The 19,660-nt window shown below is 51.6% G+C and overlaps 2 protein-coding genes across 9 annotated transcripts in view; both read right to left on the bottom strand.

The window, feature by feature from the left end:
* The window catches only part of DGCR8 (DGCR8 microprocessor complex subunit), a 36,597-nt gene extending 23,400 nt beyond the window's left edge, over positions 1-13,197 (bottom strand). Inside the window, exons 1-9 of one of the 3 annotated variants that reach the window (XM_045459248.1) lie at positions 12,915-13,071; positions 8,639-8,957; positions 7,222-8,222; positions 6,585-6,744; positions 4,333-4,475; positions 3,888-4,170; positions 1,571-1,768; positions 1,228-1,329; positions 367-465 (exon numbers count right to left, since the gene is read on the bottom strand). In XM_045459248.1, coding sequence (XP_045315204.1) covers positions 367-465; positions 1,228-1,329; positions 1,571-1,768; positions 3,888-4,170; positions 4,333-4,475; positions 6,585-6,744; positions 7,222-7,941 — 1,705 coding nt within the window. In that variant the 5' untranslated portion in view covers positions 7,942-8,222; positions 8,639-8,957; positions 12,915-13,071. Of the gene's footprint in view, positions 1-366; positions 466-1,227; positions 1,330-1,570; positions 1,769-3,887; positions 4,171-4,332; positions 4,476-6,584; positions 6,745-7,221; positions 8,223-8,638; positions 8,958-12,551; positions 12,705-12,914 lie in introns of those variants that run through there. The other 2 variants (XM_045459250.1, XM_045459249.1) reach the window with 2 other exon arrangements.
* A 5,168-nt stretch (positions 13,198-18,365) lies between these two features.
* TANGO2 (transport and golgi organization 2 homolog) overlaps positions 18,366-19,660 on the bottom strand; it is a 37,214-nt gene continuing 35,919 nt past the window's right edge. For all 6 annotated transcript variants that reach the window (XM_045456783.1, XM_045456782.1, XM_045456784.1 and 3 more), the window contains one exon: positions 18,366-19,410. In XM_045456783.1, coding sequence (XP_045312739.1) covers positions 19,290-19,410 — 121 coding nt within the window. In that variant the 3' untranslated portion in view covers positions 18,366-19,289. The remainder of the gene's footprint in view (positions 19,411-19,660) is intronic.

The raw sequence follows: 19,660 nt of genomic DNA, 5'->3' as shown, positions 1-19,660 counted from the left end.
TGCTGACTGCATACGTTTCCACCTGTTTGTCGTCTCCTAAGATGCCCACGTTTTGCTCAGTTTAAATACAAACCCGCTCTAGTATGCGTGCTAGGCACAGCCTAGTCAGCTCTGTGAGTGGTGGGGACAAGGTTGGAAGATTCTGGCCCAGCCTCCACCGAGCAGAGGTTTGCATTTTCTACTTTTATTTCTCACACTTTACTTCCTCTACTTGAGTCTTTTCCAAAGAGCACATCCTTTTAAAAAACCAAGGTAGATGATTACATGAATAAAATGGATTTGCTCTACCCCCAGCCCTCCCCAGCTAAGGGGAGAGGCAGACACAGTAGGTAGCATGGGTCTCTGACACCCAAATAGGCACATTACCAGCTTTATTCTTCGCAAGTTTTTTGCTGCTTGCAGTTCCGGATCCATAGGTCACACCATCAATGGTCACCGAGGCACCAAAAGGCTCACTTGGGTTCTCTTAAAATTAAAATTATTGCTTTAAAAACACTTGCCAAGACATTAAAAGCATGCAAGCACGTATACATACAATCTGCTGGCACCAAAAGACAAGGCAGGGTCAGGGCTGCTGCTGGAGGGCAGAGACAGGGGCTCCCGAGGCATGGAGACAGGGCCAAGGGCTGGTCAGCAGGCAAAGAGCATGCCAGGAAAATTTTGGGAAATGGGAGACTACGGGTTCGTAAGCTGGAGGGGAAACACGAGGCCAGAGGCCAAGCCAGGATAGGGATCAATGTCTATGAAAGATGGACAGAGGGCTGTGAGCAGCGGAGACATACAGATGCAGTTAAGTCAAAGAAACAACATGAAAAATAATGCGTGACTCCTGGGTTCAGACTTCCAAGAAAAGGACAAACTGGTTGTCACAAAGGTGTGATGAGGATGGCCACAGGAGACAGCTGGTGGGAAGTGCAGGCCTAAGGCCACTCCATCCACCTGGGGGCAGGTGGAAACACAGCAAGGGAGGCCTTCCTTGGAGCAAGGAATGAACAGAAAGTGGGGGTGGAAGGAGCATGGATAACGGAAGGGGAAGCAGAAGCACTGGCCCTCAGAAGGGGCACACTACTGTGAAAATGACCTGCCCACCTGCAGAGCCCTTCTCCCTGCCCTGCCTTTTCACTCCTATCCCAAAGAGTGGGGCTAATGGTCAGTTCCCGCCTCCCAGCCATGACCCCAGCAAGGTGTAGGATTCTTTGGGGCTGAGATGGGGGAGGTCAAACTTACCACATTCAAAGAAATTATAAACAGGGCGGACCTTGAGAACTCGCTGCATGTACTCGTGCAGGATGCAGACCTCGGACTTCCCGTTGGGGTTAATGACAAACTCTGTGACAAGAAGGCCTATCTCAGCAACAGCATGAGGACCTGCCGCAAGCTAGCACTTGGGACCTGGCCTCACAATTAGGGGCTCACCACCATGAACACAGTGCACCTCTGCACTCATAGGGTAAACATAAGCTTTGAAGTAAACGCAATTCACACACAAAGCATATGTTCTAAGACCATCAAGTGAAAAACAACAGTATAATCAATCTGCCAATGATAAAATTTATAAGCCCCAACTCACCTTTCTTTGTGGGTGCATCCTGCACAGACAGAGTGATGAGTTTTTGATTGGCTGGCAAGATGGGCCTCTCAGACTCCGCCTGTTTCCGTTTCATTTCTCGGTTAAACTGCCGCCGCTCAGCCCAAGTCCTGAATTTCTTCACAGTGACTTGCTCAAAGTCAAAACGCTTTTCCAAGTAGCTCCGAAATTCCTCAAGATCTGTGCGGATTTACCAGAGAACAAAATTGCTAATTTCCAACATAAGAGTCATGTTTTCTCTGCCCACTGAGTAGGGCAGCAACGGGCTGCCCATCAAACAGGTCCCACCACACCATCCCCATTCTTTCACTTTTCCTTTCAAAGAGCAAAGAAAGCAAAGGATCAGGTCCCTTCACTCTGGCAGCTCCTCAAATTACTCAAGTTACAAACCTCTAGGATGCTCTTTTAGTTTATTTGGAACAAGAACAATAAGAAAAAAGGAGAAAAAGAAAAAGTTTTAAAAACAAACAAAAAATCAGATGGCCTTCAAGCCTTTTTTCCCTGTATCAAAACAGGTACCACAGCAGCCAAAGCGCTATGCACCCAGTGCACACCTTGCACTCTCCCCTCCGGCACCCTGGCCCCAAGCACACTCAGCAACACAGGCAGGTGGCTTGGGCCTTGGCACTGGTCATGCCTCGCCCCACACAGTCCCTGCCCCATCCCCACTGTTCACCACCCACCCCACTCAGTGAAGTTCCCAGGGGCCTCCTGCTTTTACTGTTGCACCCACTACCCCTCTCCCTCCCAGGACATCCTAGAGAATCACGTCAGCCTAACTGGTTTCTTACTCAAGTGTAAGCCCTGAGGCAGGGACTGTCATGGCTCATGGCCAGCCCAAAGAGCAGTGCTGGTGGAAGCGGAGGGAGGAGTTCCATGTGTGAAGACTGAGGAATATACGGTTAAAACACAAAGCTGTGAAACAACGTACCTGCACCTACTTAATTATGCACCAAAACCACATATTTCTTTACATGTGAATGCAGGGAAGTGAGTCTGCCAACAAGTACAACTGGTCAACCTCTCCCATGGGAATGAAATTAGAAATGAAAGGCAGGTGTTTTCAAAAAAACAGGAACACATTCAGGTGTTATGTGTGCCTAAAAGATAGTATGAAGAAAAAAACCTCTACGATAAAGGCTGAAAGCAAAAGCTCCCTTCAGCCAGGTCCTGAGAAAAGCTCCAGCACCCGGACAGAAGACAGGGGAGGCTGACGTGGATAAGGAGGGAGACAGCAGGCAGGCAGGTGTGGGGAGAACGCAGTCTGTCCACTGGGGAAGCTGGGGGCTAGTGACACACCCTGTCTTTCCCCAGACACCTCTCTCCACAGAGGCCACCCCTCTCTGAGACACCCTCCCCTTCTTCAGCAGTGGTGCTCCCCTGACCCCAGCTCTTCTAGGCTCCTCATACATAAGAGTTACAAGACAGGCTGGGCAGCAATACTGACAATATCCAAACAGCAATTACCAAAAATCCTCAAAAACACAAAGTCCTCCTTTGAAATGAGATTCAGCAGGTGGGCTGAAACGGATCTGCCACCACTATAGAGACAAACTAAGAGTTGAATGAGGAAGCCTAGGGGCGCCTAAGTGGCTCAGTCGGTTGAACGGCCAACTTTGGCTCAGGTCATGATCTCTCAGTTCATGAGTTCGAGCCCCGCGTCAGGCTCTACGCTGACAGCTCAGGGCCTGGAGCCTGCTTCGGATTCTATGTCTCCTTCTCTCTCTCCCTCTTCCCCATTCTCACTTTGTCTCTCTCTCTCTCTCAAAAATAAACATTAAAAAAAAAAAGAAACTGAATGGGGAGGCCTAGGCTAAAAAACACACAAAAAAAGAAGAGAAACACCAACACAGCCAAAAACAATAGTGGGATTGAAGCAGGAAATGTCCACAGAATAGTGGTCATCCCCCAGTGCTGAGTCCATGGATTGACGAAGCTCACTCTGAGCCCATCAAGGTAAATCAAAACAATGCCAGGAGAGCACATCCTGCTGAAAAACCAGAATTTCAGGAAAGGTCACAATAGTGACTGGAGAAAAAGGCCGATTTGCACTGACTGTAGCCACCTCTGTGGCAGCACTGGCCATGTGGGGCCTGCAGACCAGGTGGGTTCTAAGATCAGGGAGACGCACCTTTCTAGCCACGTAAGAGTGGACACAGGTCCCCAGAAGCCCCTTCCTCACAAACGTAACTAGGAACAAGTGGCCTTCAGCAGTAGGAATGTAATTGAAGGGAAGGAGTGGAATATAGCCACATCCCTGCAGATGGGTCCCAATCAACAAGGAAGGAAGGAAACTTACCAACTGATTCATCCTTGCACACCTCGACCTTTGCCTTCACCTGCCCCAGGGCCCCAGGGGCAGCCTCAGCCCCCAGTGGGTCCTTCTCATCAGGGGGCCCTGAGTCAGCTCCCATGGAGTCAGGCTCTTCCAGGGGGAACTCCAGCTCCGCAGATCGGCTCAGCGGCTTGACAGGGGACACTTCCCCACTGGGGGCAAGCTCACTGCTTTGCTCTCTTTCCTCATTATCCTTCATTTTCTTATAATGCAGACAGGGAATGCTACTCAGAGGAGGATCATGTTTCTGCGGATAGTGAAATTGCAACACAGATTACAAGGATGACCCCAAAGGTCTGAACATCCGATGCCTTCCACCTGCCTCTGCTTGGCTACGATGCAAGTGCAACGTGTGTGTGTTCAGTCTGCAAACTTACAAGACTAAATTCATGACTGATGCATCCCCTACCCGTATGCTTCCCGTTCCCAGGAAGTACGGCCTGGACCAGGTGACCACCCGAGACTCTCTGTGTAGGTACACGGGGACTCCAGAGTTATGGAATGTCATGATCCATCCATCAGGCAACGGTTCCGTAGGAGGACGGCCACGACCTACATAAAAACAAGAACATCCCACAATCACTTCAAAAACTCTCCGAGTTATGGAAGTCTTCAAAATTACAAGCAGATGAGAACAGTAAAGCCAACCAAGTATTGAAAAAAAACTCGAAGAACTAGGAGAGTAGGGGAGTACCCTGCCCTCCTCAGAGCCTGTCTCAGCCCCATCTGCTGCTCAGCACCTCCTATGCATGAAACTCTGCTCTCAATTGTTGTGTTTACATAGCTCTAACCCATAGAACCTAAGTTCCTCCTCAACACAGGAAGCTGTCCACCTTGTTCACTGCTGTACTCTTAGACCTAGAACAGCATGTGGTGCATGAAGGAGCCTGGGATGAGATTCTATAAGACACAAGTCATAGCCTCAGCTGCTGCCTGCACAGCTGTGGGCATCAAGGGCATTAATTCCTCACTGCCTGCCTTGGCTGTGGCCAGAGGCACCCCAGGGACTGGGTTAGCTTTGCTAATAAATTGCATGTCTGTCGACCACTGCTCCCTGTGACTGGATAACATGCCTTCATTGTACCTAAGCTGCATGCTCTCACTAGCATGTGAAACACAATTCATAAATTTCTAAATCAGTTCTTGCTAAAGCATGTAAACATGCAGTCACAGAAAAAGACTCAAGACTTGTTACCCACTTGACATCTGCCACTGACAGGCCTGGTTACTGGGAAAAGCACAAAGATTCAACGGAAACTTAATTATCTTACAGGTACTGGGTGCAAGTAAGAAATTTAGAAACAAAAGGAAAAAAGCAAATGAAATCTAAAAAATATACATACAATAAAATGGCACCAGGGACTCTCATGGTAAAGGGAGTGGTATCCCAGTGCCAGGTCCCCACCCGGCAGTGCTAATCCCTGACCTGATACCAGAACATGGCAATACATGGCACTACTGGCAGGTGCACCTGGATCACTCATCTGTGACAACCAGCAGTCATAAAGTTGGCCCAGCCATCTGAAGAGCTCACATGCAGCTCACACGCCGCCTGTGAGCATGAGGCCCATGCTGCAGCTCCTGGGAAGCTGCACTATGGGGCAGGCTGCCAGGTGGGTGAGGTGGAGAAGGCTGCAGAGAGAAAGGTACAGGACTGCCCAGTGCAGGCAGGCCAAGTGGCATGCCTGCAGTCACAGGCATATTGTGAACCTGTGGGCCACTCAGGATGAACAGGACTTTCTCTGCTCAGATTGCTGAAACCACAGAAAAGAGTACAAAGCAAATCTCCGGAGGCACCGAAGTAAAGACTGCCCCCACACCCCTTCTTCCCAGAAGCTGAGGCCCTAGGCTTATCCCCATCTACAGATGATAAACCCAACACCCATCCTGTTCCAACCACTAGCTAACCCAGGCAGACACGTGCCAGCAGCCAGCACTGCTGACACGTCCACTCTGTAGTCAGAGACAGGACACCACCGACCCCTCAATTTCCTCCCATCACACCAGGCCACTTTCTGCAACCCGGCCCCCAGCCTAAGGTCTCAACTGTGTGCCCAAGTCCCCACGCATCTGTTCAGCCCCTTTCCACTGCCTAATCTCCACCTGGACACTCACAGGTACCTCCAGGCCAGGAATGCTAGAAACTGACACCGACTTCTCTTATACTTATACCACACTGGCAAAGCAGCAGCACAAGCATGTCACTGGGTGCCTCCCAACTCCCTCCACCACCCCCAAAAACCAAGTGCAGCTTCGGAATACCTTTGCCTCTACTGAATCCAGAACCCAGACTGCAACCATCCCCTGCCATAGTGCTGTACCTGCCTCTGGCCTCGGCCTCCACACCCTCTAGTTGCCTATCTTGTCATCTCCCAGCATACAACATTCCCTCCTCCTCACCCCATCAGAAGTGCCCTCCCCATTCCTCTCCACAACACCAGCTGCTCTGTGGTGTGTATCCACAGCAGACACCCCAACCTGCCCCTGGGTTGTCATGCATCTGTTACATCCTTGTGTCTTATCTGTTTCCCCTTCATCAGACATGGCCGTCCTCCATCAAATAAGTGCCCACTGCCCAGACCACCACCTGGCACCCGAGGGCTCTCAAACCTACACTTCTGCTGTCCCGCAAACACACTACTTTCTAACCGGCTGACTTACTTTTTAGCACTGTTTTAATCTTGGTCATCATTGGCTGCACACTTGTCTCTCCATCAGACGGATGGTCACTGTCTCCTCCGTATTTCTCTTCCATTCGCCTCTTTTTGGGAGCACAAAGGCCCTCTTCCAGCAGAGCATCAACATCGTTGTCAAAATCATCCTGCAAAACATGCTGTTCAGACACCATGGCCCCCGGAGCCCGCGTTCCTGTACCGTAGGCAAATTTAACAGCATTAGTGAGAACAGACACAGAAATGAGGCACTCTCAAGTGGGGCCTCGGTATACCTTTATGTTGAGTGATCATCTGAAAAACAAACAGGATGAAACTGACAACTGCAACCAACATGATTGATGCTTGATACAGGTGCACATCCCACCAGGAAGTGCTTCTCAGCAACACCTTCCAACTCAGGTTGCATAGAGTACAAGGTCGACTGCTCAGCCAAACCTTTGGAAAACTTAAAAACCTGGACTTCTTACGGCTTTTTCTTTTCCACATTAACGTCATTCCACCTCATACGGGTTTTTGTTTTTGTTTTTTTCTCTGCAACATCAGCTTTCAAAAGATGCTGCAGTTCCCAACACCTCTCTTTGGGTTTTGCTAAGAGTGCTCCAAAGGAGGGGTCGCCGACATACCTCATAGGAGAAGTTCAAGGCCTCTTCATCCACTCTGTCTCTCTGCACGATTGCTTTAGCCGTGAACCCGCCTGCTCCTTCTTCATCTAGCTCCAAATTGTCAGTAAAATCTTCTAACTCATCGAGCACTGCGTACTCCACTCTCTTTTCCTGATCCAGCTCATTCTCCTCATCCTTCTTATCAGCACTCTCACCCCCTACGCCTACCCCGTTCCCAACACTCCCGCCAAAAGGACAAGCATGCACGTCTCCACTGACAGGGCTAAGGGCCAGACCGCAATCTGCGCGAGCGTCGCGCTCCACTCCTGTGTACAGCACCTTCCTGTCCTTACTCCTGCAGCTCTCGGTAAAGCTCACGCTAATCTTTACATCCTTAAGCAACTTAAGGTCAGGGGAGAACTTCCGGACCGCAGGTGCGTGCCGGGCGGTGCGCGGGCTGTGGCCACTACAGTTCGGGTCTATGAGGAGGCGGGCCTTAGAGTAGGATCCTTTGGAGAGAAGAGAAGCTCCGTAGAAGTTGAGCGGGTCCTCAGCAGGGGATTCGGCCTGTCCATCACCACCAGAGCCAACGTCCATTACCTCTGCATCACTGGACGTTTGCAGGGGAGGTGGTGGAGACTGTTCACGGGGCAGCGCTTGGAGGGGGCAAGCTCGGTTCTCCATCACTGCTTCCCCTGCGGGCTCACGCGGGAGAGGAGAGGGACTCTCATATGTCTCCATAGTAAAAGTGGTTAAGACTATTTTAAAAGACCAGAGTTTTAAAAAACCTTACATAAATCTATACAGCTAACATGCACAAGTCCGTTGAGACCCGGGTACCGTCCTGCCCGCGCTGCACACGCTGGCGGCTTAGTCAAGCTGGCCACATTGCTCTTTTCATTAATGTAGACAGCTTTTAGAACCACTGCCTCAATTATTGGAAATCACAATGCACTCAGCTTAAATGACTGACGACTAAGCGAGTCTGTCTTCATGCCAAAGTGGCACCTTTCTTCTTCCACCTGCAAAGAGATTTAAAAACATCGTCACAAAATGACAGAAACCTTCTGCTTCACTGGCACTGAGAACCAAGTGCTATTAACAGTGTAGTAAAGAACTTAAAATACTACTGCCTTAGAGAACCTTCTAGGCTTCGAAACAAATTAGCTCTATGCTTTTCCTTCAAAACCTAAATTATAATTTAAGTCCAAAGTTAAATATATTAATTGTCCACTGTAATTCCTACTTCAGAAGCACAAAAACAGTATTATCTTAACACTCAAAAAAGATTTTAAAAAACTAGGCTAAACTTCACCGCAGCATTCCCCTAACTCAGTTTATTAGGTAAGCAAGCTCGCGGTGCAAGGCTGCCCTTTCCAGAATACACATAAGGTGTGTGGCCTCCCTCTGGCCATCAGAGCGACATGGATCCACTCACCTGCTAGGGCTGGGTCAGTCAGAGGGCGAGTGCGAGACCCTCAGCTCAACTCTGCGGCACTAGGGCCTCAGAGATACGGCCAGGCGCTCTGCTACCCAGGGACCCCAGGGCTCTCCTGGGCCCACAAGGTGGCACGTGGACCGGGACAGTGATGCAGCGTGCTGAGGTCGCCAGAGGTGGCATGGTTCTGTTCCCAGTAGAGGAGGGGGTGGTGGCTGTGGGGAAGGGAACCTGGCCAGGGTCGGTCGGGGGAGCCTCAGGAGACAGCTGGAGCCAAGGCACAGGAAGTCTTGGGTGCCATCTGGGGCCTGGCTCCATCCTGGGGGCAGTAAGGAGCCACCAAGGGTCAAGTGATTCACACACCACAACTCAGTCCCTATTTGAAAAAGGGGACTGACTGCTGTGCCAGGCCCAGTGCCTATGCCCAAGGCATAGAAGGCAGTCCTCCAAGCCAGAGGACAAAGGTGTGAAAGAGGCTCTGCTGACAGGGCTGGAGCCCTCAAGAACAGTGAAGACACAGAACTGACCACACTGCTGACCGTGCAGAGGTGGAGAGCAGAGACAAGAGGGAACTGAAGGTGAATGAGGCTTCTCTCCTGGAGGGTCCCCCGTGTTCCAGTATTCAGGCAGAAGCCTGCAGAGGAGAATGGACGGAACCTCCAGGCAGACCTGTCCAACAGGTCTGAGGCGGCAGCTCTGCAACTGTGACTGGCCCAGAAACAGAAGGCCAGAACACATCATCGAGGTGGTAGTTGCCAAAATCACAGGAGAGAGGCTGCCCAGAGAAGCAACATAGACCAAGAAGAGGGTTGAGGATGCCACTCTGGGAAGCTTCCCTTCAGAGAAAGGACAACAAAACGGATGACATGAAAAGGCAGGTCAGAGGGACAATCCAAAAACCCAGAGGTCCGCGGGAGGGCCAGACATCAAAGCAGGAAAAGCACGTGCAGACGCAAATGTGTATGCACACACACTCCCACGCCATGCTGACACACACACGCATGAACATGCCATGCATATGGGTGCAGATATGCACATGCATGCCCATGCCCACCCAGGGCAGCTTGACTGGCTGCACAGATAGAACAGAAGACAGCAGACATCACACATTTAAGAAGTTTACAGTGAAGGACTAGAGCGTGGTGGTTGTAGTTTCAAGGTGATGCAACGTAAAAACCAGAGATTTGTTTAGATTTAATTAATTCATTCAATCAATATTCACTGGCCATCTACTCTAAGGGATGTACTACCACGAAAAAGAAACAAGGTCCCCACCGCCTGGATGCAGTTGGAAGGGCCATGACCACTGAGCTGTCACTCTTGTTTCCTAGATTCTAAGATGTCCTTACATTTCTGAATTCAATGGAAATTTAATGAGACTTCCCCCAAAGGTGTATCTGTTAAAGGTGCTAAAGATCAAGGGAATACAGCATGTGGATAACAAGACACAGACCTGCGGTAAACGCTAAGGTGGCTACAACCGAACAGGCAGGAGGAGCACCAAGTGGAATAAGGCCAGTCTCCTGGCAACCAACAAAGATCATTTCAGAGAAGGACAGACAGGTCAGCATGTTCAGTACTACAGAACACAGATCAAGAACCAATCTGTGCTTCTCGGGGCTGAAAATGGCAGGGGGAGGGGGGATGAAAACAATGGGTGGTACAGGACGAGGACACCTGCCACCATGTTATAAGGCCAAGCAGCTGCCAGGATCAAAGCACAAAGCAAAGATGATAATGACCCTGGAAGAGGTACAGAAGGTGGAGTCAGAGAGCTGTAGAGAAAGAGACCGTTCTTTCTCCCTGGGAGATCAGGAAAGCCTGCCCAGCCCTTGGGGGGGGGGGGGGGGAGGGGGTGGGCAGCAGCTCAAGGTTCAGAGCTCACAATGGAGCAGTCTTGGGTAAGTTCCTTACTTTCCTCTAGTAAGCTTGTTCTACTCATTCAACAAGTGTTTGCTGAATGCTTTCCATGTGGCACATGTAACCATTCTAGATGCTAAGGACACAATGGACAAAATCTCTGCCCCACAGAGCTCACATTTTAGCAGGAGAGATGGACAAACAACCAAGAAAAGGTGAGAAGTATTCCAGAGAAAACAAAGCAAGGAGTTGGGGGAGGGGAAGCAGTTTCAGAAAGGGCAGACTGAAGGCTGCACAGCCAGAGTCCATCTGTAGGCAGAAGAGAGTGAGCTAGGTGGGTGGGAGGAGGGGATGTTCCAGGTAACAGAGAAGAACAAAGGCCCTGGGGCAGAAGTGCAGGTAAAAGCAGTGTACTGAAGGATGGAGTGAGACAAGAACTGTAGCCCTTATCCTGAGAGATGGGCTACTGGACAGGAGGGTCCGAGCAGCGAGGTCACATGATCCAAGGACAGCAGTGGCAGCCAACCCTCAGCCAGGCCCTGTTCTAAGAGTGTTAGGCATTCTCACAAAGCACGGAGAGAGGTTAAAGACAGAAAGGTTAAGCAACTTGCTCAAGGTCACACAGCTAGAAAGTAGTGAAGCTGCTTTACAACCCAGGCTAGGTGGCTCCCCTCCTCACTTCCTTGGTTTTACACTATCTTACAGTTTAAAAGTACCATTCTGTGTCCAGAAAAACTACCATGGGTGAGTAGAGGGAAGAGCAAGGGTGAGAGCAAAGAGAAGAACTAAGAGGCTCACCAGGCAGTTCAGAGTAGCATGATAAGATGGAGGTGTTAAGAAATGGTCCTGAGTGTTGCACGGAAGCCTAAGAGAGGAATCCAGGTGACTCTAAACTCAAGAACAAAGCTGTCATGCATTGAGGAGATGAAGGCAGCATGAGAAATGTTGTGGGGTGGGTGAAGATCAGGGTTTGGTTTTTGGACATGGCTATTTGACATCAAAGTAATACATGGAGACATGGAAGAGGCAGCAGCTCAGAAAGGAGGCCTGGGCTGGAGAAGGCAATGGGAGATGTCAGGAAGAGGGCATTAAAGCCAGGAACCTGGATGAGACCACCAAAAAGGGGAGGGCAACTACTATGAGGGACCAAGACCAGGCAAACCAGTGAAATTAGGCTTCCTACCCCCAAGGTCATGGTCAGATTATAAAATCATCCCCAGGAAGTGCCCTACAGAGTGCCTGGCCGTAAAGGGGCTCAAAGAGTGACTCCTGCCATCAGCCCCACTACTGCTTCAGCTGACTGAACACATGGACGTAAACCTTGCTTGCCAAGTGGACTGTGAGCCATCAGGAGACTCGCAGCAGGCTCCCCTGGATCCCTGGCACATAGGGTAAAACCAACAGGCTTGGATAGCACCCTTCACTGAAGTCCACTTGCTGGGGTGGCCATCAAGGCAGCAGCTGTGATGTACAATGCTGGGGCTGCTGCCTTTCGGTCAAGCCTCTCACACTGCAGCCTCCCGCCCAACCCAGCAGCAGTATGACCTCATCCATTCCTTTTGTCATCCTCTAACAGACCTCACATCCTGTACTCACAGGCGCACCGCTGACTGGCCATTCACTCTCTTTGGTGAGTGACAGCCTGCGGCAGGGTTTGGGCCAGTCTGCCAAAAGCCCCGTGACTGGGAGTCCAGTCTGCGGCCAGGAAACAGAGGGTCTCCACCTGGTGGTTGTCCTCACAGTCACCAGCCCTAGCCTGGACTGCCGTGCATCAGATAACAAGGTACATGCAAGCATGCAGAAGAGCAAATCAAATTCCTACCATGAGCAACCCAAGTCCATCGAATGATACTTGACAGGTATCACTATCAACAGGTTGCCCCGCTCCGTTTATTTTTACCACGACCATTGTTACAACACAACCACAATCCATCCATCTACGTGACACTCAATCCATGAGCATTTGGTGGAGAAAAAGACTTGGGCGACTTTTCAGATTTCCCAAACTGTTACACCCGGCAGGGTCCTGGGCGAACACTACTCTTGTTCATACCTTTCCCGCCTGAAAGCGACGCTACACCTTCGGGCCCACAGGGCAAGGGGCCTCTTTACACTCGGGCTGTTTACCCGCGCGGGAGAGCGACCGGAGTCGGCGTCACCTGGGCCTGGGGCCCGCCCCCCCTCCACCCCCCACGGCGGGACCTCCGCCTCGCGTTCTGAGGCCCGCGGCCATGATGCTTCACAAAGGCTGGGACTCCGCGTGGCTGCCCCGCCTCGCGCCCTCCCGCCCCGCCCCGCCTCGCTGCCCGGGCCCTTAGCCCTCGGCCCGAGAAGGAGGGAAGGGAAGGGCGCACCCTCGTGCAGGCCGCAGCGCCCGCCCCGACCCCGCGGGGCGCCCCTCGCGCCCCGCACCTACCTCCAGCACCCGCGGCCTGCCCGAGCTGCCCGCAGCCCGACCAAAGCAGGGAGACCCTCACGGCCTGGCCGCTACCGCCACGGATACCGCTATCTAGAAAGGCCGCCCAAGCTCTCTCCGGTCGGCGGGACCCGCCTGCCGCGCGGGGCGAGCAGAGGGAGGGCCTTGGCGGCTCGCGGCCAATCCCTGCGCGCGGCCACCCCGCATTGGGGGGACCGCCGAGCGGGCTGCGGAGGCTGCCAATCGGCGAAGCGCAGCGCTAGCGGCCACGGCGCTAGGCCCAATAGCGCGGCCGCGTGGGCGGAACCAGGCGCTCAGGCCCCGGCCGCGCTAACGGTCGCCTCCTGGGCGGGGCTCGCCGTGCGGAGGGCGGCGGCCGCGAGGAGCGCCGGGAACGGGGAGCGCGGGGAATGCCGGGAACAGGAGAGCGCGGGAAGCGCAGGGAATGCCGGGGGAAGGAGGAGCACAGAGGATGCCGGGAACCGGAGAGCGCGGGAAGCGCCGGGAGCACCGGGCGCCTAGCTGCTTTAGATCCTGCGGAGGAAAACATTCGGAAAAAAAATGGGGGCGCCTGGGTGGCTGAGTCGGTTAAGCCTCGGACTTCAGCTCAGGTCATGATCTCACGGTTCGTGGGTTCGAGCCCCGCGTGGACCTTTATGCTGACAGCTCTGAGCCTGGACCCCGCTTAGGATTCTGTGTCTCTCTCTCTCTCTGCCCTTCCCCCGCTTTCACTCTGTTTCTCTCAAAGATAAATAGACGTTAAAAATTTTTTGTTAGATAATGCGGACGACACAGTACACAGACCGGCATTACACGTCTCCAATTAAAACCATTAAACATAATCATTAGGAAAAAAAAAAAACAAAAACAGACATATGCTAAACTGTCCGGCATTTTTCCACTCGGTAATAACACACACCGTTTCAGAAACTTAAGAAAAGGGAGGGTATGAGTAAAATGGGAGAAGAGACAGTTTATCTTTAGACCAGAATTCCAGTGAATAAATGGAAATAGAACATCTCCCTTTTGGCAGCCTACACAAACCTGCAGACAAAAGTCATGGATGCTAAAAATAGCGGGCAAAAGTGTGAGAACTGGCACGGACTTTTTTTGTTGTTTTACGGAGCTGCAAAGTTTCTCCCCGAGACACTAATTTCAAAGGTAAAATAGTAACTGCAGTGGAGAAAAACCTGAGACACCACCTAGCCAAATGAAAGAGATCACCAGCAAATGTATACACTTCCAAACATAAAATTTACACTTTAAAGATGTACTTTCTAAGGGCTCCTGGGTAGCCCAGTCCGTTAAGTCCGACTTCAGCTTAGGATTTCAGCTCAGGTCATGATCTCATGGTTCGTGGGTTCAAGCCCCAGGTAGGACTCTCTGCTGAGAGCTCAGAGCCTGGAGCCTGCCTCGGATTCTGTCTCCCTCTCTCTCTGCCCCTCCCCCACTTGCATTTTTTTCTCTCTCTCTCTCTCTGCCTCTCTCTCTAAAATAAATAAAACATTTTTTAAAATGTACCTTCTGTGGTATACTAATGAAACCTCAATAAAAATAAAGAGAAAAGTCAGCACCAGCAAAGGGACATATTGTGGGCTTCTTGAAGGGACATGCATGACTGACTTGTGGGTATTTCTACCCAAAAGACAAAACCTGAATGAAGAAAGATCAGACCCAAATGAGGTACATTCTACAAAAAAATTGGCAGGTGCTTTTCACGTGTCAAGATCATTCAAGTCAAAGATACGCTGAGAAGCTGTCTTCAATTACAGGAGACACAACTAAGTGTGATGTGGGATCATGACCCTGTATTGGAACCTGACTCAGGAAAAGGATATAAGTGGAACAACCGGTAAAATTCAAATAAGATCTGGGGCACCCGGGTGGCTCAGTCTGTTGAGCATTTGACTCTTGATTTCAGCTCAGGTCATGATCCCAGGGTGGATCCTGCTTAAGATTCTCTTCCTCTCCCTCTGCCCTTTCTCTCTCTCTCTCTCTCTCTCTCTCTCTCTCCTCTCTCTCAAATTAAAAACAAAAAAATTCAAAGTAGGTGGTAGCTGGTAGTATTCTATCAACACTAATTTCCTGGTCGTAATCATATTACTAGAGCTAGTGATAGGGTGTTAATAGTTGGGGGACTGGGGTGAAGGACACTGGAATATTTTGTTCTATTTTTTCAAGGTTTTAGTTAAGTTGAAATCATTTCAAAATGAAAATATTTTAAAAGGTAGGGAAAGGGGCACCTGACTGGCTCAGTCAGAAGAGCATGTGACTCTTGATCTCAGGGTTGTGAGTTCAAGCCCCATGTTGGGTGTAGAGATTACTAAAAAATAAACTTGAAAAACAAAAAAAAGTGGTGAGAGAGAGTATTGCAGGTGAGGAAGCTAGAGGCCTACCCAGGCTCATCCGTCCCTTCCTACCCCTTTTCTGTTCACCTGGCTGCTCCAGTGGTTAGCACAAGCTACTTCACAATAAAATGTGAACGAGCCCCATGAGGTTCTGGCTCCTGGACTTGGCCAAGGGAGGCCAGCTTCCCTGTGGCTGGGCAAGCTGCTGGCCCTGGCCCAGTGGTCAGAGCTCAGGAACCATTGGCATGGCACCATCCAGCCTTAGCAACCTCTCCACACTTTGTCATTTGCTTGGCAAGTTGCCTCAGCCTTGAGACCTCAGACACACTACAGCTGGCTTCCCACAGTCTCCATCTGACTCCATCCTCAGATGGATGCCTAGAAGCTGGAACTCTAGCCCAAGCTGTGGGAGGAAACTTTTCTCTCTGGGTTCCTGTTTCCACCTGAGCCCAACTCACCCATGAGCCAGGTATCTCCTAAAGAGCCTAGATGATGCTATCTGCTGGCAGATGAGACCAAAAAACCAGGTGTTGGTGGGGGGCAGAGGAGGGGTTGTGGGGGGAGGGAGAGGGATGGGAGGGTGTCTCTGCAGGTAGAAGGCCAGCAGCTCAGACCTGCCAAGACAAGCCCCAAGGCCAAGCTGCATTCCTGGACTGGTCTTGTTTACTCACAGATTTGGCTTCCATATTGGTCAGCTCCACACCTCAGACTCCATGCCAACATACCTCAACTGGCTGTTCAGAGCTAGAGAGCAGAAGCAGCTCATCTAGGAAGGGGCATCTGAAGAGGCAGTGAATTCCCCATCCATCTGGGAAAAGAGGACCCATACAGGGGACTCGGGGATCCAATGCATCTGGTGATGAGCAGAGAGGACTAGCTAAGCTATGCCAAGGTCAGGTCCAAGCCTTCCGTGTGGCATGTCAAAAGCACTTCTAGAAGGGATAGTTTCCTAGGGTCCCTTCTAACTGCAAAAGGGTCTCACTTCAAGGCCTAAATGAATGGCAGTTTTGGAAGTGCCAGCAATGTCATACTTGGCTCAAATGTCTACTTGGCCTGGGCATGGGGATACAGTGATGGGCAAAAGAGGAAAGGCCTTGCCTTCCTGGAGCTCTCATTCTGACAGGGAGGCATTCAAGAAGCAATCAAGCAAAATGTATAGCATGTTACAGTGCTAACCACTATAGAAAATAGAGCAGGGACCAAGGCAAGGCAGATTGCAACTTTAGATGGGATGCCTCCCAAGACTTTACCAAAGAGTTGCAGGATGTGAGGGAGAGTGTGGTTTGGATATAGGGGGAGAAGAGTTCTTCAACCAGAAGGGACAGCAAGTGCAAAGGCCCCAGGGCAGGAGCTGTGCAGAAAGCATGGCCAAGGGTGGGGGCAGGGGCAAGGGCAAGGTAAGTGAGGTGATGGGGGTGGTGCAGGGCAGCAGATGAGACCAACATGGGAGGGCCATGGCCCAAGGGAAGACACCCCAGGATGTACCTTGTCCTCATCCTGCTCCTTCCTGGCTTCATGACTCTGCCTTCCCACCTGCCAGGGGACTGACACACTATTATGGTATCTCCCCAAGCTTCAATTTCCTCATCTGTAGAGCGAAGGTCACAATTGTATTAGTTTGCTAGAGTGCCATAACAAAGTACCACAAATGAGTGGCTTAAACCACAGAAATTTATTGTCTCACAGTTCTGGCGGCCAGAAGTCTGAGATAAAGGTGTCAGCACCAAGGAAGGATCTATTCCAGGTCTCTCTCAGCTTCTGGTAGTTTCTTCTTAGCATGACACAGCATAGCTCATCTTTATAGGCCATTCTGCCTGCATGCATGTCTGTCCCTGTGTCCAAATTTTCCCTTTTTGATACGGACATCAGTTATAATGGATTAGGGCCCACCCTAATGACTTCATTTTATCTTGATTACTTCTGTAAAGACCCTAATAAAGGTCACATTCTGAGGCACGGGCACTAGGACACCAACAGATCTTTCAGGGGGCACACAACTCAACCCATAATGATAGAACTACATCTTGGGCTGCCCTATCTTCAGAGGGCTCAGGCCCTTGGGGAGCTCAGGACAGGCTGAGGGCAGGAGTATCCCATGCAGGCCCTGTCCTTGGGTAGAGGCAAACAACTAGGAAAGTCTTCAGATGGCTTTGCACCAGCCCAGTGGTGCGCCATGAGGGCCGACACGCCTGGCCAGGGTGAGTGCTGGTGTGGAGCACTGGTCCATGATGTGGCATGGCCCACTGAGGCAGACGAAGGGCATCAGCAGTACCCAGGCTAGGAGCCTGGCTCAGTACGGCTCAACCAGCAAACGTGGGACTTGGGGCCAGTTTACCCCTGGGCCTGCAGGCATGGGCTATGCTGCTGCTGGGGATCCCATTCAAACCTGACCATGCTCAGACACTTTTCCTCTGAGTTCGAAATGAGCCAAGGAGGACATTGGGCCCCTGAGGGGTGCTTCAGGTGGTAAGAGGGAAGGGTTGAGGAGGCAAGTAGGACCCAGTGCAGGTCCACACCCTACCCCAAGCTCTCATTGGCTCTGAAAAGGCCAAGTTGGGGGTCAGCTGTAAAGGCAATGGAAGCCTGGGTCTCAGCACTGGACACACGTGGGACTCCTTGATGCTCAGCTGGGGCCAGGGACAAGAATTCCCAAGTGCTTGTCCAAAACCAGGATCCTGGGGTTAAGAGACACTCCACTTGTCCTCTTGCCCTGAAACCCACTACTTCCTACCATCCCCTGGCCTCCACAGTCCACCCCAAGTGCAGGCTTGATCACACTATACTCTCAGGAGGTTCCTCTTCACCCAGATGAGTCCCTGGTTCCTCAGCCCAGCTCAGGAGGCCCTGTATCTGGTACCTACCGTGTCCCATACACACAAGCTCTCTCAGACCCCAGCCTCTGCCCAAGGACAGATGGATGGACAGGTCAACGGACCCTCAGGTTTCCATCATGATGCTCAGGAACCCATGAGCAAAAGAAGAAAGTGGGAAGAGGCTCCTTCTGAAGAAAATGTCTTGGCAGCTCCTGCAGGCCAGGAGAGCAACCCCACTGATCCCCTGCACAGCTGTCTCCCCATCACACAAGGATCTGAAATGCACGGACTCACCACACCTCAGAGTTTTATTATCAAGGTCTCACGTTCAAGGACAGATTCCTATGAAGTCCGACTCCCCAAGGAGAAGGGAAATAGAAAGGGTTGGCTGTGTCCCATCGCTGAGATGGGCCTGCTCAGGACCCATGACCCCAGTGGGCAGGCAAGTAGGTGCCTGAGAGCCTGGCAAGGTGTTTCAGCATACACAGGACCCCTGGTGCATGCAAGACCGCTCCCCTCCCCCACAGGACCACCCCATGCACATAGGAGATCCCCCAGAGCACAAAGGACAACCAACCAGGCGGTGCTTGTTATGAAAGCAGGTTCTTCTGGAGTTGTTCTCATTTCTCATTCCAAATGGGGCCTCTCCTCTCTAAGAGCAAGTCTGGTTGTCCAGAAGTGGACTACACCCAGGAGAGGAGCCACTCTTAAACAACAGTCTACTCCTGTTGTTTTGGTCAAAGCAAAGACCCACTAGCCAGAAGCACATGTGGATGTGAGAGGCACACCTCTGCCTGTGTGGCACGCATGTGTGGGTATGCCTGGGAGTGTGTGTGTGTGTGTACCTCTCTGTTGCTCATATGTGCATGTGCGTGTGTGTGTGTGTGACCATGCACCTGCAGGTATGCGTGGAAACATGTGCCTTGAGTGTGTGCCTCTGTGCTTGGGCAGGGGGTAGGCCCAGGTGCCTTCACACATGCATAGCACACCTGAGCCCCTCTCAGACCTGGCCATGTGACTCTGTCACTCCCACTGGCATGAGGGTGGACCCTGAGCTGGACATGACAACACAGACAGGTCACACAAACACCAGAGGACCCTGGTCCTGGGGGATGCTGGCCAAGTCACAGGCAGTACATGTGATAGTTCCTATCCATACTAGCCCTTGAGGCAGGGCCTTCCTGGAGCCCAGTGGCCACATCCAGGGGGAAGGGTTAGCTCTGCAGCTTGAACTCGTGGGTGCTGGTCTCCCAGCAGGAGGGGTCCTTGTCCAGCATGCTACGTTCTGTGAAGGTCACATGCCCGTCCGCGTCCACGAGGATGACTGTGTTGGTTCTGAAAGAGAGCAAGGGGCCCACGTTTAGCCCTCTGCCCTCAGCCTCCTGCCTGCCTGTCAGAGCCCCAAATGAGGCCTCGGTCACCGGGAACTCTCTCCTGTCCTCCTTCCCCACTACCCATCCCAAATGCTCAGTGCACCTTCTCTCCTCCTGCCAGCCCTCCCCAAGGCCATACCTCACTTAGTCAGCACCTGTCTCCCCCTGACAGAGGGCAGGCACCAGGTCCCTGAGCAGCCGAGCATAGGCCA

Source organism: Leopardus geoffroyi, chromosome D3 (genome assembly GCF_018350155.1).
Source record: "Leopardus geoffroyi isolate Oge1 chromosome D3, O.geoffroyi_Oge1_pat1.0, whole genome shotgun sequence".
NCBI lineage: Eukaryota > Metazoa > Chordata > Mammalia > Carnivora > Felidae > Leopardus > Leopardus geoffroyi.
This window is presented reverse-complemented; position numbering and strand designations above follow the sequence as displayed.